This window comes from Lactuca sativa, chromosome 7 (assembly GCF_002870075.4).
Source record: "Lactuca sativa cultivar Salinas chromosome 7, Lsat_Salinas_v11, whole genome shotgun sequence".
Classification (NCBI taxonomy): Eukaryota; Viridiplantae; Streptophyta; class Magnoliopsida; order Asterales; family Asteraceae; genus Lactuca; species Lactuca sativa.
The window spans coordinates 110,753,736-110,775,287 of NC_056629.2; the positions used below are offsets into that span (position 1 = coordinate 110,753,736).

General features: G+C 36.5%; 1 protein-coding gene across 1 annotated transcript; it reads right to left on the bottom strand.

The window, feature by feature from the left end:
* Window positions 1-18,749: 18,749 nt before the first annotated feature.
* Window positions 18,750-20,544, bottom strand: LOC128127306 (uncharacterized). The gene is made up of 4 exons (XM_052765766.1): window positions 20,166-20,544; window positions 19,496-19,683; window positions 19,286-19,392; window positions 18,750-19,209 (listed from the first exon to the last, which is right to left on the bottom strand). Exons 1-4 carry the CDS (start codon window positions 20,542-20,544, stop codon window positions 18,750-18,752), a joined length of 1,134 nt encoding a protein of 377 aa, XP_052621726.1.
* Between the last annotated feature and the right edge of the window lie 1,008 nt (window positions 20,545-21,552).

Here is a 21,552-nt window from a genome sequence, read left to right on the forward strand (position 1 = left end):
GTCTACTGCTATACTCGAACCCTGGAAAAATCATAACTTCCTCATACGAAGTCAAATTTGGACGTTCTTTTTATGTACGCTCACGGTTTGAGGTTATCTATAACTTTCATTTAGATACTTAAGGCTATAAACTATTGTATTGAAACTTCGCGTTTTTCGTTTAATCGGTGTTGCCGGTTTTGCCGAGAATCTTCGGTTGGTCATAACTTCTTCGTTATAACTCGGATTTTAGGGTTCTTTATATGTACGAAAACCTTGATACGATTCATACTAGTTTATTTAACCCAAATAAGATTTTAGGAAAGTTCGATTTTTATCTATATTTGACTGGTGTTACATTTCATTGTCTCGAAATATCGGGTTGTCACATAAACCCTTGAGTTTACGGCCATGAACTCCTCACTTGGTGGTTTTGGGTGTTTTAAGGTGCTATATTAATCCTAGAATAAGCCTAGCACTTGTGGAATAATTCTTGAAGTAGTTTAAGGCCCTAGAATGCTCCATAGAGGAGTTTACGGCCTAATGACCATATCCCCTAGAGTTTACGGCCGTAAACTCCTATGGGGTGTTGGTTTTAATTCATTTAAGTCACTTTCACATGTAGGATAGCTTCTATGTTTTTGCTTAAGGCTAAAGGGGACAATAGGCACACATTTGTGCCTTCACTTGGAGTTTACGGCCCAAGTGATGTTCCTTGGCCGTAAACTCCCTTTAAGGGATGATTTTGATGTCATTTACTCCCCTTTAAAGTTACAAGTATCAAAGGGTAATAGTCTTAAAGCCTTAGGGGTGTTTAGGGCACTCTTAGCCCTTGAAAAAGGGGTTTACGGCCCAAGAGCATAGCCTTGGCCATAAACTCCTAAAACTATTTGATTTTGAAGTGTTTTGGTGTCCAAAATAGCTACAAGCATTAGACGGTAAATGTCTTAAGCCTTAGGGGTGTTTAGGGCACTTATAGCCCTTGAAAAAGGGGTTTACGGCCCAAGAGATATCCTTGGCCGTAAACTCCTATAACTAGTGGTTCTTGATTGATTTCTAGCCTCTAATGTTTATACATTAAGTCCTTAACTAGTTGCCTAACATGGAATTGAGACTAGGTAGCTTTTAGGCCTTGTTTTGGAGTTTACACCCCAAGAACGTTCTTGGGCCGTAAGCTCCCGGATCTTGTATTTTAGACATGTAATCTATGTTATAAAGCATAAAACAAGTAATAAAACACATCTAGGAAAGTAGACTCACAATCTGGGATGAAAACCCGAAGATCCGTGAGAGAGAAAATGGCTTTTCTCTATTTCGAAATGTGAATAATGAATTAATTTAATTCAGAAATCTATTTATAGTCCTGAAATATTTTGACAGAAAATATTTTTATTCCGGATATTGGACTATAACATTATGAAACTTGGAATGTACAAATTTCACAAACCCAGGAGCATCCACTCTCCTGATATCACCTTAAACGTAAACCCTAATGTACACAAACTTAAACGGAAAAGTCTGGAATTCACTGATGTATTGTATGTATTGTATGTACTAGTGTAGTGTATGTTCTCTCTGATTCTCAGCATAGTACGTTCTATTGTATATTATATAGTGTGTATGAATAGTATGTACTAGTGTATGATCCCTCTGTATAGTGTATAGTGTGTTCTCTCTGCATAATGTATAGGATGTATCGACTCATGTATAAACTGACTCTTTGTGTCTTTCATTGTACTAGAAATTAGTAAGTAGTATATGTTGGGTTTTGAGCATTCTAACACTTCCTAAGTGTACATGCAACCCTAAATACCTTGGATCTATGTTTTCTCTATTATACATGCAAATAAGAACATCCAAGGTATTATCCTAATCTAGCATACAAAAACTATGAATGTAACAAGATAGAATACATACCTCTTGATGTAGCTTGATGTCTTCAAGCTTTAAGAGCTTAGCCCCAATAGTGTGGAAGCCTCAAGTGGAATCACAAATCACCAAGACACCTTGGAATACTTTAGAGAATATGATTACTTGGTTCTCTCTAGTGAAATTGGCTAGCCCTTCTTTAGTGTATCCACACTAGTGCCAATTTCACCAACCAAAGACATCTTTATATAGTATGGAGGATTAGGGTTAAACCCTAATACCCATGACCTTTCATTTCCTAGGATCCATGGGTTAAACACTCCATGGACTATCCATGAAAGCTTAGCCCAACCTAAATGAACTTGGCCCATTCCATATATATAAGAGTCCATATTTAATTAGTTCCTTTTGATCACTTAATTAATTATAAATTAATTCTTGATCAATACTAATTAAATAATATGATTCCATATTAATATATTAGAACTTATAATATATTAATATTAATCATAAACATACTATTCTCAAAAGATTATCCATATAAATTGTGTCGGTGAAGTGCAACCCAAATGGACCATGCCGGGTCGGGTCAAGTACATACCAAATATAGTTATGGACTTAGACATTAATCCAACAGTCTCCCACTTGGATAAGTCTAAAACTATTATTGCGTATGACTTCAAACCTAACTGGCAATCGTAGCTCTTAAAGCTGCTGTCGAACTCTGATCTTGTCAACGAACTTGTCCATTAGATAAGGGATCATATATTCCTCCATTCTAGATATCGTATGGACTGAGGCATGGATTATAATCATTCTCTCTGTCCATTTGTTGTTTCCCGATTTTTGATTTATGACGACTGACTAATTGAACAAATCAAATCAGTCCTGGCCCGGCCGAGCACTTCCATTTGTCATCATCAAATCATCGAGGGGCCCACGGATATCGCTTTTATCCCGAAGGTAAAAGGAACGGATAAACTTCGACTCATATGGCTTGTTCTACTACTTGTTGAATCATACACAAAGGCACGTTTTATAGCACCGAGTTACCAAATGCGTTTTCGTGCAATCAATGTACTATCAACTCATAGTAACAACTCATATCTCTAGGTTTGAAGAATATAAGATATTATCGTCTCATGATCACTCGTGATAAAATCCATGAAGTGATTCCAATGAGCGCGGGTTGAATCCAATACTCAGAACTTATGAGCACTCATGAGTGTTGTAGCCCTTTGTCCAACACCTTAGACCTCTACAAGCCAACCCATGACAGTCTTAATTCATATCTACTTCCAACATATGACCGACTGTGGATGTTTGAATAACTTAGTCATTCAGGAAGAATAACCCAGTTTATTCGGGAAGTCAAAACATGCAAAATAAAACACAATAATAATTGAATCCAATATGGTATCAACCCTTTGAACATAAATAAAACACCTTTTATTTATCACCATATGATTACACATTATTCATTGTATACTGTTTCAGCTATCAACTTTATTCTTGAATTTAAAACAATAGTTGTCCCATGTTCCAAGCATGTACACTATGTTTTCTTAAACACTAGTCATGCCACACACCAAGTATGCATACTATGTTTGTCTATGATCTTTACTTTGTGAACTAGATCAATTGAACATAACTTCAATGATTCTCTTTTCACACTCCCAAATCCTTACTGCAAATGCAAGAATTCCAAATTCATGCCATTTACAGAAATCTGTTAGATTCTAAACTTATATGCATTGATCCTCTTGTAACGATTATGCACAAAGTCACAAAGACTTGGCAACAATCATTACAGAGTATTCCAAAGGGGATCAACTCCTTGGAAATATCCTTCTTGCATTAAGTTTCCTTAATCTTACACAGATTGAAAATTCTAACTTTGAAACATTTCCAGATTCCATTTTGACTATCACTTCTGAACAAGAGTTGCCTCCTTACAGATTATGTCAATATGGTCCTTCCAGAATTATCACTATACTTCCAATTGTCCTTGAGTAACCAATCTTTGGTAAACCTTAGATTGTCCTCGACAATTGTTTAATCCTTTTAGTCATATCCAGTTCTAAACCTTTTCCCTTCTTAATGCCCCAGGCATTTGGAAAATTTTAGAACGGATGAATATAGCACATGTAATCGATCCTATATCCGAAGCATATGGGACACGATTCATGATGTCTTACATAAAGACTAAACCAGTCTTTTGCTATAATATTTCCATTTCAATTTGCCAAGTTCTCATAATTTAGATTATGAAAAGGGATGCCGTAATCATAATCGAATTTTAGAACGCAAATAATGGACCCATATACAAAATTTCCTTATGTTGAGCCATTCCAACATGAAATTCATATATATCCTTGACTAAATGATTAAAACCTCATGATCTAAGCTTATAGATTTGAGATGAAGCATAATTTCCTCTCCCTTAATTATAGCAAAACAACTTTTTCCCAATTGAAACTTTTGTTTTCTATAATTAACATTGCTAACTTGCAATAATTATCATAATTATCATGCTCCCACTAACATGATGATTATTAGCATAACACTTATGCTCCCACTAGCTTTGACATGTACTCAGAAATCAGCTGGACAGTCTGAAATTTAGATTCATACACCCTTTCCGTAGATAGCTCACCTGTGTGTCTAAGCAATTTCAAGAACCATGAAAAGGGATACCGTAATCATGGTCTCAATTGCTTAGGCATTTGCCATTTCTCACAAGTCCATGTTAGTGTGCCGGTTAACCACACGCGCTCCACTAACGACTTTTGAAAATGCAAATAACACAATTGATATCTTCGTAAAATCTACTTAGTGAAAGCGTTTCCTCACCATCATTTTCATGAATCGGAGAGAAACCTTATGACACTTAGATTTATATGGTGTATGAGTTCCTACCCATATGAATTTGTCAAACCATAATCACAAGACAAAGATAATGACAAATCCAAAACCATATGGATTGAACTCAATCTTAACTTCTTGCCACCTGGCAGCTCAAGGGCCTGCCATTGCTTCCAAGTTGTTATGCAACAAACTGAGAACTCTAAGAACTCATATGCAAAGCCAACTTTAACTGGAATGGGCACAGATATGTCAACACGATAGGTTATAAACCTCAAGTCGTGTGCTAGTGAAGAACTTCAGGTTTTATTCTTGATTATTTCTTGAGACTTTCAAGACCTTTAAGACTCCCACTGTCCTCTTGACATATAAGACTCCCTTGTCAAACATCCAAGAGATAGTGCAGATTCTAATCAAGAAAAACACTTTACCCAATTGGCCTAAGTTGGTCTTTGTTTTATCCAAAACATCACAACTTACCAATTTCAAATGTACAAGAGTAGAAAACTTTTACTCTTACATTTGACAAGTGTTTTAAACCTTCTTTAAGACATGTCACTCAAATGACAATCTTGGAGTATGACTCTAAGACTTGTATTGGAACGAAGTATGACTCATCTTCTTGATTTAACCATTTCAACAATTCAAGTTCCTCTTCTTAGTCATAAGAATGCACTAAGATTTCCTTAGAGAACTAATTTTGATATGGTTTCTTAATCATTAAGATGATCACAAAACTGATACTAAAGTACTCTCCCATCTTTTCAGATATGAGAAACTGTTATCCTTCTGCCTAATTTGATTCTTCTTATTCGCCCTGCCATACATTGGAACCTTTTCCAATGTCTCAGAGTTACACTTAAGCTTGTAAGTATAATCATATTTACCGAGCTTTAGTAAACTATGACGAATAGTCTTATCAATCTTTTGTGGTGGACTTAATCAGTGCACAAGAATGTGTACTCGATCCCTTAGTCCTTTACTTGACTCACACATCCATGTGGCCGAGTAATTAGTCTTAATTTTCCAAAACTTGAAAGTTCTCATTCATCATGCTATACAACTTGCATGATTCCAAGTTCCGGTCCAATTGAAACTTAGGTGATGAGAATCTTTCCTTATTTGGTAAATCTAGACATTACCACAAATGAAAGAATCAATTTCATATTTCCACTCTTGCTCTTAATGGAATCATATAAGCAACAATTTTTCCTCAAAAGCCATTGTAAGGATATTTTAAAATAAATAAAATCAAAAAAATTTTCTTTTATTTTAAAACATTGCGGAAAAACTTATCCTTACAATCCATATGAAAACTTGTTGTTATCTATTCCTAGGCAATATCTCATAACTCCTAAGAAGTAGCTCAGGAATCCGATCTTCAAACTACGCGATAGAAATCCATCTATGCGATCAGATTCAGCATATTCTTTCTTTAAGTTTCTTCACTTTTTCTTTAATTCTTAAAACATTACCATGTGACCCAGTCACACATGTATCAAGAATCTCAGAATAGAAACTTAACAGAGTTAGATAGTGGAATTTACCTGAAGTAGAGTCAAACTTATTGACTTTAACATCCTTAGGTAAATTTGGCAGCTTTGCAACCAATGCCCCTTCCTTTGGCAATATAAACATATGGACCCTTTGATAATGGTACACGAGACTATCATAGACTTAGCTTTTCTCTTTACCATTTGGTCAACCGAGTTGACTATGGCCGATCCCTTTCCACTGGGAAGAGAGAGCTTTACTAGATATCCAATGTTATCATTGTAATTGTCCATAAAGTTTTAGGAAGTTGATCTTAGCAAATAGATAAGATCATTAAGGGTCTTGTCATAGTCTGTTTCATAGGTGTCCCAAAGGAACTCACTATGTGACTTAGAAAGTGATTGAACCACCAACTTTCTCAAGACTTTGACACCCAACTCTCCCGGCTTGTCAATATGTGACTACATCTCCAAGATGTGTTCACACCTAGACCTTGCCTTGCCAATAAGGCTTGAGTGACCTTAAACTTTTCAAGAGCTTGTGGGTTGGGGAGAATAATTGGAGGAGGTGAAAGAAGTATGATTTCCAAAGGACATCATCTTCATTTAGGAAACCTTGTTTCACTAGATTTGGGAAGATCATAGGTGTCTATTACAGACATCTTTTGGGAGATATTCAAAATAGTTGATTTAAAGTCCTTAATATGACACCCAATATGAAATATTAAGGCTAGGACCCAACAAACTATTTTATAACTTAGAAGAGGTATGCCGTAATCCAAGCTATAAAATATTTGAAGGTAGGTGAATGACGATTCACCAATTTCCACCAAGATAAACGAAATGAATTATTAGGTTTTAATTGGTTTTGAAACTCCTAGATCTTTGAGATTCATTGAACTTTTCAAAGGCATGTTTCAATCTCGAGTGTGCCCTTCAGGTTTTGTGACTGGGATGCCGAGGATCACAAAACAAGGTGTGAAGTAACCATGCAAATCACTTGGTACCCTTAATAAATTACCCCTCAATCGATGTGCCGGTTAACCACACACGCTCCATCGATACTATGATAAATATTAAGTCACCCTTTACCTACCTTGTTAAGTCCAAGTTAGTGTGCCGGTTAACCACACACGCTCCACTAACGACTTAGACAAGGTGTAAAGTGTAATTTCATGGGTTAGCACCTTATTCACATTTTTCCTAAGTAACTAAGATTGGGTATTATTAAGAGTTTAGTTACTTAGTATTATCATTAATACTTTTAATGAAGGGAGAATTCTAGTCCTGTCAAACCCGTTCGGCTAACGACCCTCCACCAGTCAAGCAAGCGGTGGGTGAGAGTGGACACCCATTAAGTTGCCATTTTATAGGCAACAACCTTATACCCACCTTATAGACCGGCTTCGTGAATGAGGCGTACTAGCGGTAAGACTGACTTTACTCTTATACATATATATATTATTAACTTATAATATTATAAAGTATAAGGGTTGAATTTGAACTTTTAAAATTCTAAGGGCTAACTTGGAATTAAAGTATTCATAAGTGAAAACTTTACAAATTCCAAAACTTGAGGGCAAGTTTTGAAACTATTCAAAATTAATTAATTCCATAACTTATGTGTTTAAAGTAGTTTTAATCCAAAAAACTCTTCAAGTTCCATAACTTGAGGACAAGTTATGAAAGACTTTAAACTAATAAAAGAATTAACTTTTCTTTATTTTATAACTTATGGAATTAATTAAGGTTACACCTTTTTTTTTATTTTATTTTATTAAATGAAGAGACTCTTGGTCCTCCATAACTTGAGGACAAGTTATGGAGTCATAAAACCATTTAATTAGAACTAGACTCTTCATTTTTGTAACCTTTGCCAATTTTTATGAGTTTTATGATTCTTAAATGTGACTTTTCATATAACTTGAGGACAAGTTACAAAAACACATTTTAGAATCAATTCTTAGATTAATTTGAATTAAAACCAACTATCACATAATTTTATTCATTAATCTAAATTCACTCATAAAACAAGGTAACACAAAAAACTTTTGGTGATCCATAACTTATTCTTAAGTTATGGAATCCTTTAAAACATTAACACCAAATTTTGTAACTCCAAAAAACTTTGAATCAATTTTTTTTTTTATTTTAAAACCTTTTCATATCCATAACTTATGGAGGTTTCAAAAAATAAAACTCTTTAGATCAAACTTTTAAAACTAATAAAATAATCATATTATTTTATCTTTTATTAAATTTGACCTAATTCAACTCATAAAGCAAATTATTCAAATTTTACAAATAATTAGTTTTTCACAAGAACAAGTAATTATCTTAAAATTTGACAAACTTCATGTTTTTTTTTTCAACTTTGAAAATAAAATATTTACATCAATATAACAGAAAACAACCCGTGGCTCTGATACCACTGTTGGGTTTTGAGCATTCTAACACTTCCTAAGTGTACATGCAACCCTAAATACCTTGGATCTATGTTTTCTCTATTATACATGCAAATAAGAACATCCAAGGTATTATCCTAATCTAGCATACAAAAACTATGAATGTAACAAGATAGAATACATACCTCTTGATGTAGCTTGATGTCTTCAAGCTTTAAGAGCTTAGCCCCAATAGTGTGGAAGCCTCAAGTGGAATCACAAATCACCAAGACACCTTGGAATACTTTAGAGAATATGATTACTTGGTTCTCTCTAGTGAAATTGGCTAGCCCTTCTTTAGTGTATCCACACTAGTGCCAATTTCACCAACCAAAGACATCTTTATATAGTATGGAGGATTAGGGTTAAACCCTAATACCCATGACCTTTCATTTCCTAGGATCCATGGGTTAAACACTCCATGGACTATCCATGAAAGCTTAGCCCAACCTAAATGAACTTGGCCCATTCCATATATATAAGAGTCCATATTTAATTAGTTCCTTTTGATCACTTAATTAATTATAAATTAATTCTTGATCAATACTAATTAAATAATATGATTCCATATTAATATATTAGAACTTATAATATATCAATATTAATCATAAACATACTATTCTCAAAAGATTATCCATATAAATTGTGTCGGTGAAGTGCAACCCAAATGGACCATGCCGGGTCGGGTCAAGTACATACCAAATATAGTTATGGACTTAGACATTAATCCAACAGTATATCCCTAAACTATACCTATTATAGTTTACTAGAACTATTGTTTGAATGACTAGAAAGCTTATACACCTTTGCTACTCAAAAGTGTTAGAACTGAAGTAAAAGCTTTATATATATATATATATATATATATATATATATATATATATATATATATATATATATTTATATATATATATATATATATATATATAAATATATGTATATATATATGTGTGTGTGTGTGTGTGTGTATATATATATATATATATGTATATATATAACAAAGGATCAAATGACACTTGGACAAATAACCGAGTACTCTAAGTCCACAACTAAACAAAGAATAGGAATTAAAGCGAGTTATCAGTCCTAAGTCCTTCAATGCTTACTTATATAACTATATACGTACCAGACATGGTTTTGACAATATATAAGTTTAAAGAATTGAAAGTAAATGTCTGGAATCAAGAGTAAGTTTTATAAAGTGTTTAACATGTAAAAGGGTTTGACAATCATTTTGAAGTAGTTTTGTTGACAAAACAGTTTAAAGTATAGTAAATCCATTTGTTTGCTAGTTATTAATCACATGTGATTGATATAATAACTAATATGATTCAACTTGTATCCCCCCCCCATAAAAGCATTTAAAAACATTTAAAAGGTTAATTCAAGGGTATGAACTCACCTGTAGTGAGTGTTGCGACTGTAAGATCGATTTAGGAAGTTGAATGTCAATTGCGTACTTGAGCACAAACGAATCCTATTAACCATATAATGACATATATATGTATACCATTAGTTCTTGTAACAAGTAATTATTGAATTAGAGCCACCTTAGAGAATAGTAAACACTTATATTGAAGTGTTACAACCATATATTATTGTATATTAGGGGTATATGGCTATACAAGGGAGTGTATGGTCAAAATACACCATTTCTGTGTGTGTGCGGCCGCACACTCCCCATGAAGTGTGTCAAAACGTATTTTTAAGGCCTTAGGACTCATCTAGGAAGGTTTTTTACTTCATGCTCTAGCCTTATATGGAGTTCATTGCCATTTTAGGACCTAAAAAGGGTGTGTATGGTTGCACATGGTGTGTGCGGCCATACACATGGTGTGTGCAACTGTACACTCCTGGAGATTATGAGAAATGACATTTTTCCTGCATATCTTCAAGTATTCTTGGCATATAACAAGCTATGAGAAGTGTATGCATGATTTAGAGGCTTAGAAATATGGTTAAACTCAAAAAAGTTTAGTATGTGTTCTTGGTGTTCTTGGAGATCTAACACCAAAAATGTGTTTTCATGGAAGAAAGTAGGGAACAAGGCTAGATAAGTTCAAGTATCAACTAATCAAAGGAAGGATTACATACTTTTATGAAGATCAAGATGAAGATTTGGATGGTACTTGAGAGAGAAATGTGTTCCAGCTTTGAAGGAGTGGGAAAAGTGTTCAAAACTGACTAAGGGTAGCATTTATAGGTGGGAGTGTGTGGCTGGAATGGGTTTGCGGCTGCACACAATTGTGTGTGGTCGTACACTCAAGTGTGCGGCTGCACACTCCATGTGTTAGAGTGTTTGGCCCGAGTGTGCTTGATATGCATCATGTTATCCCATTTCTAGGCTCCTATCTTAGTTGCACTAGGTTTAGAACACTCAAATAGACCTTAAATTGTGTTAAAAGATAGCAAAACGAGTCTAACTTTGATTCGATTGGTCTATTGTACAAGATAGAAATTTCGGGTTGTCACACTCTCCCTACAAGAGACTCTAGTTACAATTGAAGGCATAGTGTGTACTCTGGTAGTTACGGTGAAGCCAAATGTCTCACAAAATTGTATTAACCGGTTTACATGTACTAAAAACCCCTTTTTCTTGTAAATGAATGTATTATACTTCCATAGTGGTTACATTGTGTGATCACAATTATACCTTTAAATGATTATATGTTTCTTCCAAAATGATAATGTACTGTTTGTGACTCCCAAACTATACCGATTATAGTTTATTATGTTTGTTTGTGAAGACTATTTATATAATCATATATAAATACGTAGTAGTGATCTTTTATAGATGTATTTAAAAGATTAAGTCATAAAAACTTACATCTAACACATATATGAGAAATTTGTATGAAAAAGTCTATTTCAAGCTTTTACCCCGTTATTAGCGGTGTTTTGTCTAGTTTCAAAATGTATGGGCAAAACTACATATTTTGGGGTGTATCCCACAAAATGGCTAAATAACTAGAATGTAACCATTTTTGTTAGAAAAACCATATTTTAGTAACAAGTCTCAAAATCCTTGTAGTTTTGTAATCATAACTTTTCTTATGATTATATAACATAGTTTATGTTTTGTTTGTGTTAGTTTTGCATCTTAAAACTAATATATCACACATAATTGTCTAAAAACTACTGATAACCGTATTTCAAGCAAATAATGTGTTCTATTTAACATAGAGATGAAACATGCAAGTATTTGTGTGATAAACCAAACTTTACTTGTATCCCCCCCCCCCCAAAAAAAAAAACATGAAAAACTTGAAAATGTGGGGTATTAACTCACCTTGAGTGTGGTTGTGGTTTGTTTGAAGAGATGATGGTGAAGATCTTTATGCCAAGAGCACTTGAGGTGGTTGATGAACTCCTTCAAGATGATGTTATCCTATGAGTTTTAACACATGATAATGTGTGTAAACAGGATGAAACTAGTGTAAAAGTGTATACAAACACTAGATTATGAAGAACTACTTACCATAATTAAAGAATCACTTGGAATAATTTATCTAATGAGGAGAAGCTTGTTCTTGAGAGATTATGGAGTAATGTTGAAGAAAATGGAGATGGTAGGAGGGTTTGTTGCTGTTCTCGGCAAGATAAGGAGGGAGGGTGAGGTGACATTTTCATAGTTATTTGTTGGATAAATGCATTGATACACGCTAGGTAAAACATTGTGTTGGAAAGGATGAAACATCATGTCACAAAGTCAACCCTTCTTTTCTCTTCTTTCCCACCGAGAGCCCCTTAGTACTACCGAAATCACATGTGATTTCGGTATAGCACCATCGAGATCACCAAGTGATATTGGTCCATGTGCCAACCGAGATCACATGGTGATTTCGATTCATGTGCCAACCAAGATCCTATGGTGTGTAACACCCAGATCCTATTTCAGGGTGTTCGGTGTTCTTTTGATTTGTAGTAGACATCAACCAGGCGCATTATAGGAATGTCTACAGTCAGGGCCAGCAGGATGTTTATTCAGCATCGTCAAGATTCAGTTGGTTAGTAGTTGTTCTTCGAGTTACTAATGAAAGCGCCAAGGGAAGTGGCTTGTTGTCAAGGTAATTGTTGAAGCATCTGTCATTGGGCTTTAAGATTTGAGTGCGGTATCATTTGAAGCATCAGGGGCTGTCGGTTTCGTTGGGATTCAGGAAGTGTTCATTTGGTCTATAGAAGTTGTGTGGTCTTCTGAGGTTTGGCTAGCGACGAAGCACTAGGATAGGTAAGCGTTGGTGGCCATCGGATCGAGTATTGGAAACAAAATGGGGATTTGGGTATCCTGTGATTCTTATGTCTCGTGAAGATTCGTCAGTTCAGAGCAGGGCTATGGTTTTAGCCCTGTGAGAAAAAGAATAATCTGATGCACAGGGACAAGGTTTGAAAACACAAACCTTAAGTGAATGCTTAAGATCAATGTTTGCTTGCTAATAAATGTTCTAGTCAAACCTAGATAGACCACTCAAGTCTGAGTTAATGCTTTCAACAAGTGATGAAGCCATAAATGAAGAATGAGAATAAAGATTAAAGTAAAGCTAATAAATGAAGAACAAGAAGAATTTTTGAAAGAATATTTAGAAAGATGAAGTAACTTGAATGTGCTAAGAGTTCTGAATAATCCGTCTATTGAATTGATATTGAATGCTCCAATAAATAGGAGTACAAGAAACATAATACTAACCAATTACATACATAGGACTAGATAAGAGAGTAACATCTAACACTCTGAATATCCAAGTTGATTAAATAGAAAGTCCTATGACTGGTTAAATAAAACTAAAGACAAATTACATTATATACAACAAGACAAAATATTGATTTTGGAATAACAACCATTCTAAACATAAAAATCCATTATGGAATGCCTTCACTCTTTCTTCACTTCAACACCTTGACTTTAGATCCAGACACAAAAGAATTCCACAATACACTTCATTTTGGAACAAGCTTGACTTCGGATTTGGCAAATGGATTTCGGATTGCTAGAGGTTCACTTTCAGGTTCCAACAATCTCCCTAAGTGAAATTAGCAATCAATTCAGCTTAGATAGCTTCTTCCTTGATGAATGTGTTGGCTCTAAACAACCATTCTCGGACTTTAATGTACCAGGACAGCTGACTCACAACTTTTCTTTGACATGTTCTGGAGCTTCAGACTTGGTTGCACGACTGATGAACTTCTTGTGAGCTTTTGTAGGAACCAAGTGTTTGTCAAGGACTCGGAAAAAGTCCTTTTTGTTTGTCTTCTTCATTTTGTATACAAAACCTAGAACCGGATCATCAGTAGGGCCTTTGGCTAATAGTTCAGCTTCTGGAAGGACATACTCTATCTTGGCCACAAATTTTTCGGCTCTGAACGGATGAGCCAACTTATAGTCACATCGAATGAATTACACAACATAGTCTTTGAGGAAGCTCAAAGCTCCATCATAAGCACCCATACCGATATCATCTCTTTGAAGTCCTCGGAAGTGAGCAACTAAACTCAGAATGTCGTTTGGATTATTTGTCGGAAAAATCAGCACTAGTGATGGTTTGATAGGATGGCTTGTTTCTGACAACATGGTATCGGAAGACTGATAGTTAAGTTCAAACTTGGTGAGGAATTTTATTCCGTACACAGAAATGTTGGTGATCTTCTTCCTCGTCCACACTTCCTTTAAGGGAAGTGCATTCTTGGCATAAATGGTTTTAAGCCTTTCATGCTCTGTCCGGATGGTGACCTCCAGATTGTCGTTGGGATAGAGAGGAGCGAACTAGATGTGGAATTTGCTGAAGGGAGAGAGAGGAACATCAAACAGTTCAAAATCATTAGAAGGAATGTCGTAGTACATAAAAGGTACTAAGTCGACATTCTTAAGAATTCCTTCACGGAAGAGGAGAAATGCCACGCATTGAATATGGTTATCTTTGAGTGCTTGAATCCGGATGTTGTCCTCTAGAGCCTTGTTAATTTCTTCCTGAGACCATCCAAGTTGTTGCATTGGTGGAGGTCGGGAATCCGTGATAGGCTTCTTTCCTCTGTCTTTGCTTTTATTGAAGACTGAGATCACATGCAACATGTTCTCATCCACAGTGATCTTGGGAGGGGAGGATAGAAGAGGTTCTTCCAGAATGTCATCTGGGGTCCGAAAAGGAGAACCTTCATAAATTGGAGTGATTTTTGGCTCCGAAATAGATGGTATCATGGAAGGTGTGCCTTGGAAGGCTTGAGCAGTGAGGAAGGATTTGGCCTTGGCCATTTGAATACCTCTTTGGAGAACGTCCGATAACGAAGATGGCCACTTAACTACTGACCAAATTCATTTCTCCTCCTTAGTCAATTTCTTAGGAAAAAGCTTCCGGGAGCTCCAATAGTCAAAACTCCCTTGGTGACATATTTCTCTTCATCACTATCTTCATCATCATCAGAGTTGTTTCCTAGAAGTCTGGAAACAACTTGGACTTCATCATCGGAATTAAAATCTTCATCTCGGAGTTGAAAAATCGAGTCATGCTTCCATGGTTGACTTGAACCTTCTCCCCCCTCTTGCATCAGTGGCTTTCGGAACCAGTGCAAGTGGAAATGAGTCCTTCAGATCATCAAACTTGGTGAACACCTTTTGAAGACCGGTGTTGAGTTGACGAGTAAGTGCATCGTAGGCTTCGGAAGTTGGCGCTTGGGAGGAGAGATGATCAAATAGACGTCCGAGGATAGCAAGCATCTCATCAAACTTGCGATTTGGAACGTCAACAAGGTTACAAGTGGAGCAGAGCAGTTTGGAGAGTACTTGTTGGATAATCATATTCATTTCATCCTTTTTCTTGATTTCCTTCTCCAGCCTCTGAATTTGTTTTCATGGCGAACGTGAGTCTGCTTGGTGAGAACGTTTGTAGCAGCTACCAAATCGTCATGAACCTTGAGCATAGTAGTGATGGTGTCAAGATAGTGCTCAACAGAAGCATCATACTTAGCTTTAACTTCTTCAATAGAATGCTTGAGCCGGATAGAGATCAACTGATCAAATTGAGCTTCGTTTTTAGCCACGGAAGGTCAGGACTGAGTAGATAGGGACTGGAGAATGCTGTCAAGCTTGGAGTCCAGTCAGGACACCTTCTCATCGATTTTGGTGTTAAGCTATGCCAAAGAAGTTTCAATAGATGTAACCTTCTTCATTGTGTCTGAAACATTGGATTGGATATCCAATAGGGCAAACTGATCTATGTGGTTTCCGGATGAGGATCTGTTATCTGAGCTGGAGGGGTCAGGAGTGTGTTTTGAAGATTACGGAGTGATTAGAGTGACGAAAGGTCGAGGTTTGTTAGTGGCATCATCATGAAGCTTTTGTGTTGATTCAGATTCATGCTGAGTAGAGGAGGAGGATCCGAAATCAAATGTTGGCTTTGATGAAAATGGCTTTAAGTGAAGTTGAATAGAGGAAAAGATGTTGGCATCAACAACGTGTAAAACATCGGTGGTTTGTAGAACTTCTTCGAAAATCTCATAATCTGAGGTTGGAAGATTGGAAGCTTGAGGAGGAGATTTTGGAGTTTCTCCGGATGTGAACTCTAGATCAACTAACTCATCAGTAGGAGAGATATAAGGCAAGTTTCTTCGCATGGCACTCTTCATCATGGAAATAAGGGTGGAATCCACTTACGATCAAGTGAGCTCCAGATGCCGAGTGCATGCCCTATTCATATAATCTTCGTACAAAGGATCATTAACTCCTGGTCATCTTGTACCCTTTCCAGGTATCAGACCAGTTGCGGCACTTGAGGTTAGAGGGACACCTCCAACCTCGGAATGCTTAGGGTCCGGAATTGGGGTTCCAGAGTGTGTGCGTGTAGAAACAAGTGGGATATCAAATTTGGCATGTGAGTGTGTTCCAGGGGGGCAAGGAACTTTGTTCAACACCAGCATCACCCTTTTAGGAAGGTGATGGTGGATTATGTGCAAACTCCCCGTGTGTATGTGTGTGTTTTTGAAATATCGAGGAGTACCTCAAATAAGTGGGAAGAAGGGGTGCTCGGACGGCCAAGTCAACCAGAATGTCGTTAATACCTTCCTGTTGAGAGGAAGAGCCAACTTTGGTTCTCTTTTGAGGCTTTGACTTAAAGGTAGATGTTTTCCTCTTGGTGGACTTCTTGGTCTTCCATGGTTCGGATGATGTTAGCTTGGCCACTTTCAGTGTGGGCTCAATGGGGACTTGGGTAGACTGTGTTGGGTCGAACACAGTCGAAGTCTCAAGATGTTTTTGTAAATGTATTGATCTGAAAGGGATAAGGTCTAACATTTGTCGAGGTAACCTTCAGACAAGACCAAAAGAATATTGATCTGGAATTCTATAAGATTTAACAACTTTGAAAAAACGCATACCTCCAGAGGAATTGTATTAACAGGAAGAGGTTCGGAAAGTTCCCTGAAGAGTTAATGAATCGTCAAAGCCCAGAACCTAGGACTTGAAATCTCATTCTCTTTTCTCTTGATGGCAAACTTGTAGAAGTCTTGCCATATCACCTCAGGAAGATCAACCGCATTGCTTCATCCGGAGTAGATATTGTAGACGACGTGAAGCCAATCTTTGTTCAGTCTGTCTGTTCCCCCGTGCTTTCCGAACAACCCACAAATGATGAAATGAATCGAAACCGTCTATAAACCTGACAAAGCAGATTTTTTGAAATTATTAGCCTTCTAGTCCTAGGTGTACCCAATGTGGTTTAAGAACCATTGGAATTCTTCTGCAATTGGTTCTTGTACTTTGAATCCCTTGGGGTTTGGTTTCACACCAATATCCCTAAGGAATGTGGATTTATAGATGGGCACTATTCTATCGCCAATTATTTTCATTTCCAAAGCATTGTCTTCGACTTTGATTCTGGTGATGGCTCTGTGAAGATGATGAAGTGGGAGAGGTGGTTCAGGGACTTTGGTGAGAGCGATGTAGATGGGATGGTTTGCCATAAACTCGGTCATGACTCTGATGGATTCATCGTTATCCATAGGGTTTAGAGAGAAGAGTTGGGTCGTATCACGAAGAAACGGTTCAGGCAATGTTGATGATAATGATCCTTTCGATGGTTTCTTCTTTGCAATCAATTTCTTGGGTGTGGTGGAAGTCGCAGCAAACTTTTGGGATGATGATTGGGACACCATTCATGAGCAGTTACGAAAGCTTTAAGAACACAAAGAACACAGAAAGGATTTGAAGATTTGAAGGTTTTGAGCGCGTAAAGAGGTAAGAAGGTGGGTTAGAGGGGTTTATATAGGTAAAAGAAACAGGTCAGGTTAAGAAGGTAATGATGAGGATCCGAAGCCAAAACGGGTTGCATTTAATGATTAACCGTTTTGGGGGTAAATAGACGTGGGAGGGAAAAGGTAGGGTTTGTTTGTATCCAGAAATAGAAAACCCAAACAAGGACTTGATGGTTGCTTTTAGGGGACGTGCGATCGTGGCACGAATTTCAAGGAAGATAAGGATCCTTTTATGTTACCATTATAAAGAAAACGTTTCACCTTATTGACTCTTGGTTTCCAAAAGATCGATTCCGGATGGTTAGAAATGCGGAGAGACAAAGGTTGAGTTCCGGATAGAAAAATTAAAAAAGATGGTCCAAAATGAGATCCGTCAAGAGTGAAGCTTGAAATTTCGGAGTCAAAAAGTTTGCGATTGCGGAGTCAAAAATTGTTTACGATTCCAGAGTCAAAGATTTTTGCGATTCCGGAGCAAAATTCCAAAATAATGATTTTATGTTCCGGAGTGAAAGATTGAAAGAATTTCCGGAAAATGATTTGTAAGACATTCCGAAATAAGATTTGAGAAAACTTTCAGAGTGAATTTTGAAAATTCCGAAGTGTGGAATGCAATTCCTTTCCGGAGTGGAATTCTGGGATGCCATTATGAAGTATATTCTGAGATGCAAAAAGTAATCAAGATAACTATGTGGACTTAGAACAACAAATGACCACGATGAGTTGTACAACTTAAGATTCAAGTGATGGTTTGAAATAAAGACAATTAAAATGATCCTTAGTATTTTGAGAGAGAATAGTTCCGTAATGAAAAATATTTTGTAGATCGAAACCAATTTTCTTTCATATAATTCCATCAAAGAGATCAAGTCTCTAGAAAGAACTGAGGATCTAGCCTCATCATGCCCATCTTGTTCAAAAAACCATTGAACTTGGTTTCGTCTAATTCTTTAGTGAAGACATCAACAATCTCATCGTCAGATGGAACAAAAATGAGTTCAATGTTGCCATTTAAAACATGGTCTTTTATGAAATGGTAATGTATGTCAATGTGCTTCGTCATGGAGTGTTTAATTGGATTGTGTGAAATGGAAATGGCACTTTGAGAATCACAATAAATAAGAATGTGTTGAAAATGATAACCATAATCAAAGATTTGAGACTTCATCCACATAACTTGAGAGGTATAGCTGGCAACAACAATGTATTCTGCTTCGGTTTTAGAGACTGCAATGCATTTCTTTTTCTTGTATGACCAACTGACGAAACGACCACTTAAAAATTGACAGCCACCTGATGTGCTTTTTCTCTCAAGTTGAAGACCACTATAGGTTGAATATGAATATGCTTGAAGTAGGAAGCTCCCGTTTGCTGGGTACTAGATTCCGAGACTCTTTGTACCTTTGAGGTATCGGAATATTTGTTTCACAGCCAAGAGATGAGACATCTTTGGGTTGACTTGAAATCTGGCACACAAACTTGTTGCAAACATAAAGTCTGACGACTTGCTGTAAGATAGAGCATGGATCCAATCATTCATCTATACTTCTTTTCATCAACTGATACACTGGAAGGGTCGGCAAAGATCTTGTGTCCGAAGCCTATTGGTACCTTCGCTGAGGCATAGGTGTCCATTAAGTACTTTTTGATTAGTTCCAAAATGTACTTCTCTTGGTGAATGCAAATCCTTCTGTTAGTCTGTTTGACTTGGAGACCAAGAAAGAAGCTTAACTCCCGATTCATGCTCTTTTGGAATCGATTTACCATTAGTTTTGCAAAGTCAGCAACCATTGATGAATCTGTAGATCGAAAAGTGATATCATCCACAAAAAATTGAACCAACATAAGATGCTTACCATTTGATCTTCGGAACAAAGTGGGATCTAAAATTCCTCATTGAAAACTTGAACACATGAGAAAATATATGAGGGTCTCGTACCATGCGAGATGAGCTTGCTTTAGACCGTAGACAGCTTTCTAGAGATTGTAACAGTAGTTCCGAAAAGAGAGATTAACAAAACTGGGGGTTGTTGAAGATATACTTTAGTGTCAAGTTCACTATTAAGAAAAACACTCTTAACGTCCATTTGGTAAACTTTGAAGCCTTTGTGAGCAGCATAAGCAAGAAAGATTCTGATGGCTTCTAGAGGTGAAACAGGAGCAAAGGTCTCATCCTAGTCAAGGCCTTCGAGATGAGTAAATCATTTAGCCACCAATCTTGCTTTATTTCGAATAATAACTCCTGTGTTATCTAACTTGTTTCGAAACACCCATCTAGTACCAACAATAGGGTAATCTAAAGGAGGAGGCACGGGAGTCCATACTTCATTTTTATCGAATTCTGCTAATTCTTCTTGCATGGTTGTAATCCAGTTAACATTCTCTAATGCTGCCTTAAGGGATTTGGGTTTAACCATGGATATAAATGATGAGAAATGACATTCGTTTTGAACACTTGCAGCAGATGGAGTTTGAACACCAACATTAGGGTTTCCAATAACTTGGTTGGCAGGATGATCCTTGGTCCAAGCATGTAACGTTGGAAGTTCTTGAGTACCAGACGATCCAATATCAAAAAATGGGATTGAGTTACTCCCCTTAAATGGTTTCAACTTGTGGAACATGCTACCCCTAAACTTTTTAACCGGAGAGGTTGACATCATCATCAGAAGAGAACTCAAAGAAATTTTCATTTTCATCAATGTTGATAGGATTGGAGTCAACAAAGTCAACAGCTGTGTCTAGGAATCCCTCTACATTTAATTCATGTGAGGGTTGTGATGGGTTTGAGCCATAAGAACTTTCCTATGTGCACATGCAAACCCTAGTTGCTTGTATCTAGGTTTCTCTAATTGAACATGCATTGTATCCAAGACTAACAATACTAGATCTAATGTAAACAATTGAATCTAATCATATGAATTTGGATCTAGAACAATACATTGGATTACTTGCTTGATACTTCTTCTTCGTGGAGCTTAGAGTCACAATTGTCACTCCTCTAATGGCTTACAAACACCAACTAGCAAGAGAATGATCTTGAGAGAGAGAGAGAGAGAGAGAGAGGAGGGTGATAAATTGGCTCTAGGGTTCCTTGCCTTGCATGAGTGTCGATTTCCCTCACCCTAGGGATCTATTTATACTATGAGCTACTAGGGTTTCACCTTTAACCCTAATTGAATAACCTAGGCCCTAAGCAATCCAAGATCCTCCTAGATATTAGGCTTGGACGATTTTATGGTCCTCCAACCCTAAAATTCGTCCACCCTTTATATCCATAAGGATACATAGCCCAAAACACAACTATCACACATTTGACAGTTTATGCCCCTTTATTCATTTAACCTTTTTAAGTCACCAAATTAATTCTTAATTAATATATGACTTATATCAATCAATTAACATTATTATTCCTTTAATATATTATCCTCATAATATATTAACAATAATATCTCTTCTCACTTAACAAATCATCTTGTCAAGTTGCTATGGTGAAGGCAACCCAAAAGGACCATGCACAACCGGGTCAAGTACTTACCAAATATAGTTATAGCCTTAGACACTAATCCAACAGTTTCCCACTTGGATAAGTCTAGTAACTATATATGCAAACACAATCCAATTAGCAACCGTATGAATTTAATCATATGAATTTGGATCTAATCATA